This window comes from Acipenser ruthenus, chromosome 17, assembly GCF_902713425.1.
Source record: "Acipenser ruthenus chromosome 17, fAciRut3.2 maternal haplotype, whole genome shotgun sequence".
In the NCBI taxonomy this organism is placed as follows: domain Eukaryota; kingdom Metazoa; phylum Chordata; class Actinopteri; order Acipenseriformes; family Acipenseridae; genus Acipenser; species Acipenser ruthenus.
In genome coordinates this window covers 26,732,280-26,741,107 of record NC_081205.1, presented here as the reverse complement: position 1 = coordinate 26,741,107, position 8,828 = coordinate 26,732,280, and the positions used below count along the sequence as shown (strand labels likewise).

Sequence of the window (8,828 nt, the reverse complement as noted above, 5' to 3'; positions counted from 1 at the left end):
TTCCAAATCTGATCTACCAGTCTTCTATCGAAATCCAAATTGCACTGCTGTAGAAGCGCGTCACATTGTGTTTTCTGAAAGATGTGCTTCTTTAAGACATGTACCCTCCCCTTTATCGACTGATTTGTGACGTTTGTACTACGACTACGTTATTTTTTTTTTTTACTACGTTAGTTAAGAGAAGGATGTATAGAGATTCATTAACGTCATTAATTTAATGCATCCTGTTTTCAAAATGGCAACTTTTGGATAATATTTATGAAACATGAGGGCGTGTACCAGAAGTTGTTTTCCATTTTACATCAGTAAAGAAGAATATGCATAATATAGAAACCATTTGATTTTATTTCTTTGTCTAAGGGCAGTGGTGAAGGACTTTGCAAATTTTGCCATTCGTGTTCGCTGACATTATTTAATGAAAACAAAAATGATCGACCGCTGTTGCCTGAAATCATAGCAGAAAGTAAAAGAACCGCAATAAACAGTTACAAACTTTTGCTGTGAAGCTGATCAGGCTCAACTTTTTGGTAAAGATATACACAACAAGATATACGCAACTATTTACAGAATGCCTTGGGGTGCGTGTGATTGGTTTACTGCTAAATACTGTTTTAAAACAGAACAGTAAAATGGATTCTCCGAAAAATGGGTTTATAAAAGGGCGGTATATTTTGTCAGTGGATGTGGGTACCACGAGCATTAGAGGTCACGTCTACGATAAAGAAGCAAATATTAAAGGCTCCAGCAGTGAAAAGGTAAGGAATTTGTTTTTAAACGCACAATGCGTAAGGGTTCAAATGAGTTGCTTGGTGACCGTTTATTAATACATCGGAAGAACATGTGCACAGCAATGAGAACAATAATGTTCGGTTGCATTGCCCAGACTGAGGTCCGTGTGAGCATGTACGTGTACAGACGTGGAAGTGAGAAAGGCAAGTGGAGCAGTATTAAAAGCAGCGTTATCAACTGGAGAACATTCACCTATAAATTAATATCTCTACTAGTGGAAATATTTTGGTGTAATGGCAAATTAGTACTTTAGGATAAGGTGCTATAAAACCGAAAGTGGTGGAATACAGACATACACAAGGAATGAAATCAGACTCTCATTCCACGCTTTAAAGACCCGTTTCAGATTTGATTATCTACCTAATTTGTGAATTTTCAATGTAAAGCTGGAATGGATCAAACTGCTTCTAGGATACACTTTTTCAGTTACCATTCTGTCAATAACATCAAATATAAAGTCATGTAATACATATTTTTATATAAAAGGCCATCTTTTAATATGATGCATAAAAATGTCTAATTAGAAAAAAAGTGCTGTATAAATACCAAAAATGTTACTAAAGCTTGGGCAACTGTTTGCTAGAAATATTGAGCCAGTTTGCAAAGACCTTTCTCTCAGTACAATTTGCTTGAACTGTGCATTGTGTTCAGACAGTGGATCATTGTTGGACTTGGTGTCAAACTACTGTAGTGTAAAATCCTCATAAAACATTGCACGTGAATTAAGTTTATATGTATTTCTTTTTGTATTCATTTGTTTTAAAATAGTCCATAGGGGTAGTCTGGTGTCCCCAAAGAGAGACATTGATACACAACAAAAACAGGAATAACTGACTTTCTATATGGCAGGGAGTTACAGTTTTAAACCGCTGATAGGCCAAAAACACAGTTCACTTGGGTCCTCTAACACTGATAAGAGCAATGTTGATAACAACAGTGATAAAGTGAGATTTTCTTTTTACTGCTTGGAATGATACTAAGTTCAGTGGCGAGTTGATTTTATGAATGTAATAAAATCATACAGCTTCATGAGAGCATTTCACTACATATTAGAATCTTGCTATTCAAAAACGAGCCCCCTTATTTTAGAGAAAATACAAGAAAATACAAATGTCAGCATTGTATAATCAGACAGTCATCAGCAACATTCCCTGTCCTAAATGAACCTCTTAACTGATGTTTTCTGTCTTATGTTTTTGTCATTTTAATCGCTTTTCTCCAGTCCAGTAATTTCAATTTGGCGGTATGTGTCCCCAGCACTGCTCTGGTGAACTCTGAAGCAGCTATTCTTAATTCATTATTATCAGTTTGATTCAAAAGATCCTGTATTCAAAAACCTGAATGCTGAGTTTCAATGCTGACTTTAGAACTCTACACACACAAGTACAAAGAGAATGGAAGCTATCCCTGTATTTGCCATATTAAATTACCACAGCCTTTCTGTTTGCATTAAAATAATCCTGCTTCTCATTGTATTCTGTCAGATTAGTCTTCTGTACCCAAACCCTGGGTGGGTTGAGCTGGATCCAGAGGAGCTATGGCTGCAGTTTGTCTCTGTGGCAAAGGCTGCTGTGCAAGGTAGGACTTACTTGGGCACGGATTTGCTAAAGCTATTATTACAATCTTCACGGTCACCTATTGATTTAATGTCCCACATTATCTGGTTTCTCTACCTTACAGATATGAAATATCATACCGTGTCTTTCCCATTGCCAGTTGTGGCCTAAAATGTCCCTCTTCTCCCCAACTGTCCTTATATTTTTTCTACAAAGAGCTCCAAACTCAGTCCTCTCAATTTATAAATGGTGTTCTGAAATAGAAATGGCTTTTTGGTAGTGTGGCACAGATGTGTCAATGTGATTAAATCAAGTGGTATATTTTCCTACAGTATAAATATTGACATATGTAGTTGCCTGCACTTAAGTGTACTTTTACTATTCATTCCCTTTACTGCACTTTGATATGCTGTTACCATGGCTTACTACTGTAAACTGTTTTTAAGGGAACAGACATTACCTACTGGGAAAAGAATTGGGTAAATCCCCAAATGTAAGATGTATGTTTCTTTTTTAGCTGCAGGCCTACAGATGAAACAAATCACAGCCCTAGGCATTTCCACACAGAGAGCAACTTTCACTACATGGAGCAGGTAAGTACTGCGCACTGGATACCAAACGCATGGCAAACACATTCCCACACCGTTATGTACAAAGAAACAAGTTCAATGTGTCATTGGCATATGCAGCATGTTTTACAAAACCAAGGTCCAAATAATCAGGAGATGTACCCAGCATGACCTTCACACTGGATTGCATATGCCCGATATCTCGAAATTACAGCACAAGTGTACTGACGAGCAATACAGAAATTCGTAGGGACAATTTGAGCACGGATTGTGCAACATGGAGCATTCAACAGTCTTTAACAGAAAAACCCCAAACTGCTCAATCTTAGATTTTAAGATTTCATCCCAGTTATTTATGATAATAAAAATCTTCCATTATCAGGTTGTGTTCGCATGACTGTATTTTCTTTTGAAAGATAACAAGATACAAATTCACAAACTAGGAAGGAAGTATAGGAAAACTTTAGATTTTTTTTTTTTAAGAAGTAATTTCTAAATGAAAACTAAGTTCTACTCAAAAAATGCACTGTTTGAGTAAGGTGATCCACCCACCAGTGGCCCGTGAACGGATTTTGCATGCTTGTCATTGCTTGATCACTTTACAGGAAAACAGGAGAAACATTTCACAACTTCATCAGCTGGCAGGATCGTCGAGCTTCTGAGCTTGTCACATCGTGGAACAATTCCTTCACAATGAAGGTAGGTCTAGCATGTGTAACAACAAAGAGCAGGCAGAAAACACACTGCAGGCTGCAATACAGGAGTCTCACTGGAAAGCAGAGACTATACACCTTTTGGTAGTCCCTGCAGGCCAACTCCAATTAAGGCTTGTAGGAAAACCTGGAATGGCTCAAACTGATACATGCTCTGTAACAGTGGTTGATATTATATGACAATAACAAAATATTGATGCACTTACAGTAGACTCATGCTGACGGTATTATTTTTTTTAGTTCATTCTTGTTTATCCTCTGTCACCAGGCGCTCCACGGTTCATCTAAAGTTTTGCACTTCATTACCAGGAGAAAACAGTTCCTGGTTGCAAGTATCATCACATTTTCAACACAGCATGTCACTTTCCGCTTGGCCTGGGCATTGCAGAATTTAAAAAAGGTGAAAAAAAGGAAAAATGAGGGGCGGACGATGTTTGTTCTCTTGAGTGGGGAAAAACACAAAACCAGAAATGCTTCACATAAATAACTAAGTGGATGAATAAATAATAAATGGACAGAATTTGCTGGTAGTGCAGTAGAAGAATCACAGGCTTGTAAAAGAACCGTTGTTTCTCCTTTGTATTTGGACTCTGCTGTTTTATACCTCCTGCATACATTAACTAAGGTGTTACCAAAAAAAACAAATGCCTGTAAAAATGCATTTTCTAACCATAAAGTGTTTTGTGTGTGTTAAGGTCCAAGAAGCCGTTGAGGAAGGAAACTGCTGCTTTGGAACAATTGACACCTGGCTGCTGTACAGACTCACCAAAGGTTCTTCAACTGATATGTCTTTTAAAATACTTGTACAGTTAGAAGGAGGGAGAAGTAATTACAACAATTAAAGGCTTTTATATAGTATAACACTGTGCATGTGTATTGTCTGGAAGGGGCTGCTTAATTCATGTTTGTTTTTTTGTTTTGTTTTTTACTCAGGTGCTGTTCATGCTACAGATTATTCAAATGCAAGTGCCACAGGGATTTTTGATTCTTATCAGGTAATGTACTTTTTTTTTTATTTCATAATCAGGATTCATGCCATAGAATCCTATGGTCAGCTCTGGTACAGTAGTAACAATACGGTTTCAATTATAGAACTAATCTGTAATACAGTACAAACCTGTCTAATCCGCTGGATTACAGAGGTAGTGTCAAATCTAATTGTATACCCTCCCTGTAATTAAAGGAATGTATTCATTTTATTTTACAAATCATGCCAGATTCCAGAATAGGTTCGGGATAGTAGATGGTATCACACAGTGGCTTTGTCTTTCTTTCAGATGTGTTGGAGTGGCATGTTGTGCTCTCTCATCTCGTTGCCATTGTCAATATTCCCTACTGTGGAGAACACTAGGTATGGCTGTATTCATAAAAGTTAGTGGGTCAAATTTGAAGTGATTTGAAACTACATCAGATCTACATACCCGTTTTGAACTGAAAGGGGATTTGTTGTTTTGACATTTAATAAGTAGTAATAAACCACCACTTTATTGTGAAATTGAACAATAACAGACATTTAATTTGTTTTAGTCACAAATTTGGCTCAACTGATACCAGCATCTTTGGTGTGCCTATACCAATAATGTCCTTGGTAAGTACATTTAGTGTAAACACAATCCCAAAATTAACAGAATGCCTTTTTATTTAAATGATTGACTGCTGAGGGCTACAGCTTTAGAACTGCTCACATTAATTTTAATGAACTTTACAATGCAAAATATAACACAGTCCATGGATTCACAAGTGTGGTTCTGCAACCGTGTGGTAAATATCTAACATGACATTTTGTATTTTTAATATGCATTATTTAATATTCTAGAAAATAAAATCTATAAAAATCCTACCGAAATGAGGACTTTAGGGCCTCCAGAGGCACACTGCTCTCTTTGCCTGAAATATAATATATTGTGGTGTGCAGAAACAGGACTGTTCAACAGTCTAGACTCCTTCAGCTGTATTTCATCCTAGGACCTCTGTAGTTAAACTGTTATTACAGCAGCCACGTAGTCACAGTTTTACTACAGCCAGGTCAACTGTGGTATGAGTATTTCATGAAATACTGAAGATAATTCAACACTGGTAGGCTTTTTTTATTCCTAGGTTGCAGACCAGCAGGCCGCCATGTTTGGAGAATGCTGCTTTGACACAGGAGATGTGAAAATCACCATGGGAACAGGCACATTCATTAACATCAATACTGGAAACAAACCTCATACCTCTATATCAGGTAAACAAAATTTAACTTTAGGCTTTTTCAAAATGTAATTTGGTTCATGCTTTATATTAACTAGGCCACAGCCACTGTTATGAAGCGTTGGATTTAAAAAAAAAAAAAATCATCACCCTAGCTTTAGTTTAAACCCTAATTTAAATTGCACTACATTAAAAGTACAGGTATTACCAAGAGAATGATTTGGTCATTCCTGTTTAAAATGTGGCTTATACTATTGGAAGTTTGTATATTATTGCAAACAGATGTGTTACCATTTGGCAATACATCCTGTCAGTGATAGACACAGCTCCATCTACTAGCAGCACTCTGAGATGCATTCATGCATTTTGAAAAGTGTTTCCCCAAAATCATCAGGGTTGACACTGCAGTGTTGATACTTTTAATTTGCTATGTTACACTGCAATATCTTCTTTTATGTTTTATGTAGGGCTGTATCCAGTAGTTGGCTGGAAAATTGGACAGGAAGTTGTGTATTTAGCTGAGGGCAATGCAGCTGACACAGGCACTGCCATTAAATGGGCACAAGGACTGGGTAAGGGCATTTTCTTAAGTATTTTTGTCTCATGTTCAGAATAAATTATAATATGCAAATATAGTGAAGGTCTGAATTATTATTGTGCACTGCCTTATTTAATATTGTGAGATTGTATTGTTCATGTCTGCTTCTGACAAGATCCAAATGAGGCAGGAAAACAATTTTTTTTTAAATCTTTAAAAAATACAATCAGTTTAAAAGATGTCTTCATTACGTGCACAGCATATTGGTTCTCATCTCTGCTAAATGTTTTTATTGTACAGATCTCTTCTCAGACCCTGCAGAGACGGAAGCCATGGCTAACAGTGTGCCTGATGCTGATGGAGTCTGCTTTGTGCCATCTTTCAGTGGCTTGCAGGTGAAAATCACTCTATCCATGAAAATAAAATTCTGTGACAAAGTAACACTGAGAAGACTGTGATAGTATTACAATAGGTAGACACATACAATATATGTTAACTGTGCATGCAATATAATTTAGAACTTTAATCACCATTCTTCAGGTTAAGGGATGCAGCACAAATCTGAATGCAGATAGCTGGTTCATAGAAAAAGGTATATATTGAAATACATCCTTTTTTTTAACTGGGTGTGAATCGTCTTTTATTGACTGTACATTCCCAGGCCATATTCACGCATCTATCACTCATGAGTTATTTAAATGATTGAAGACATTGAGAAAGACTTCTAGTCGAAACATTTATCAAAGAAACATTGTTTTTTTTAAATACATATTGATATCTTTATTAGTTCGTTGTAAAGAAATCCAGCGACTGTCTAGAACAGCCACCTGAAAATCAAATAGTATTTTTGTAGTTATTTTTATTTTAGTATGTTAAAGCTTTGTAAATTTTAAAATCTCCTACAAATCTTTGAGCTCAAAAGCCAAATTAGAAGGAAGGAAGGTTCGTATTGTCACCTTGAAGCCTAGTTATTGTTTTGTAATTAAATAAGAAATGGGAAAGGCATTTCAATGTGTATTGACAGCTGTTTAAAGCAACAGGACAGATTTATCTGCCTTCACAATTGCAGACTCTGTTGTCTTGTGCTTCTAGATGTGGATACAAAATGTAGGTTGGAAAAGTAGCAGCATTTTCTTTCTTTTTGTGTGCTGCTTGTTTCTCTCCCCTGTAAGTCAAGATTTTTGCTTTGTTCATTATCTTCTGATTTTGAAAACTTCCTAATAAGATAATATAGGAGTATTGTTATGTACCACTTGGGTTCCTTTTCAGGCACCCCTGAATGACCCCCATGCCTGTGCTTCTTTTATGGGCTTGAAACCTTCGACAACCAAAAGCCACCTCGTACGAGCCATCCTGGAATCCACAGCTTTCAGGTAACTCCTTTAAATGTATGGGTTGATAAATTGGAAGCGCACCTGGTTAAGGAGGTGCAGCCCGTGTATAAAATAAAAGATAAACGATGCTGCTGCTGCTGCTGGGTGTGTGTGTGTGATGATGATAAAAATAATGGCTGCACACATCCAGGTTGGAATTGCTGTATGTTCTGTCATATGTACAGTAGCTGAAGGAGGTTTAGTTCATTGATTCACTGCGCCACCTTGTGTTAGACTGTTAGTATTGTACCTGGAACATTTTATAAGCAAAAGAAGAAATGCCAACTGTGTGTTAAAAAATGGCAGGGTAAGTTGTACCATAACATTCACAGTAATTAGTAAAAATAAATGTTTGAACATAACCAACATTTGGCTCTCTTTGTAGGAATAAGCAGCTTTATGAAATTATGAGTGAAGAGACACACATTCCAATCACAAATATATGGTATGCTTGCTGTTATCCTTTCAATAACGTTTTGGTAAGCTCATTGTAATTCTCCTATTCTCTCTGAGTACTATTTATGGCGTATTTGTAAAGTTAATTATTTTATTCCAAATTTGTCTTTGAATCCTGTTCACGTTGTTAGATGGAGATTTCATATTTTATGTAACTACATAAATCAGGTACTCTATACATCTATATCTTTAATTTGCTATAGTAAGTGATTCAAAACAATTATACTAAAAGCATTATTAACCAGGACTACTTCCCATATTTCTTTTGAAGTGGCTTTAGTGTATCTACTTCAGCCGGAAGACCTCTTTCCTAATCCTGCTTAGCAGGTACAAACGAGGGTAGTTCCAGCAGTTGTCAGTGGAGTTAGTCGAGGTGGTTTAATAATATCTAAAGCAGTGGATTCAAAGAGATTTTAAGGTTTAGCTTGCATACAAGAGCTCTGAAGGTTGTCCAAGGCTGTACAACCCTGTAAGCCTCTCAGTAATACTCTGGCTGTCATGTGACGATATCAAGTTTGAGTCTGGGTTTGCTTCAGTCCAGTCCACAGGTTTAGAAGAAGTTTTCTCTAATATAAATCTACAACAAAAATGTATGTGAAGGTTTTGCATGGACCTGCATACTGAATGTATTTCCATATAAATAT

At 36.6% G+C, this 8,828-nt stretch overlaps 1 protein-coding gene across 3 annotated transcripts in view; it reads left to right on the top strand.

Annotated features, from left to right (window-relative positions):
* Positions 1–116: 116 nt before the first annotated feature.
* Positions 117–8,828, top strand: part of LOC117423035 (putative glycerol kinase 5) — a 28,712-nt gene continuing 20,000 nt past the window's right edge. For all 3 annotated transcript variants that reach the window (XM_034038383.3, XM_058990266.1, XM_058990268.1), the window contains exons 1-14: positions 117–755; positions 2,274–2,367; positions 2,863–2,938; positions 3,520–3,613; positions 3,896–4,027; positions 4,323–4,398; positions 4,561–4,622; positions 4,905–4,978; positions 5,155–5,215; positions 5,725–5,851; positions 6,285–6,389; positions 6,656–6,750; positions 7,625–7,728; positions 8,114–8,173. In XM_034038383.3, coding sequence (XP_033894274.2) covers positions 630–755; positions 2,274–2,367; positions 2,863–2,938; positions 3,520–3,613; positions 3,896–4,027; positions 4,323–4,398; positions 4,561–4,622; positions 4,905–4,978; positions 5,155–5,215; positions 5,725–5,851; positions 6,285–6,389; positions 6,656–6,750; positions 7,625–7,728; positions 8,114–8,173 — 1,286 coding nt within the window. In that variant the 5' untranslated portion in view covers positions 117–629. The remainder of the gene's footprint in view (positions 756–2,273; positions 2,368–2,862; positions 2,939–3,519; positions 3,614–3,895; positions 4,028–4,322; positions 4,399–4,560; positions 4,623–4,904; positions 4,979–5,154; positions 5,216–5,724; positions 5,852–6,284; positions 6,390–6,655; positions 6,751–7,624; positions 7,729–8,113; positions 8,174–8,828) is intronic.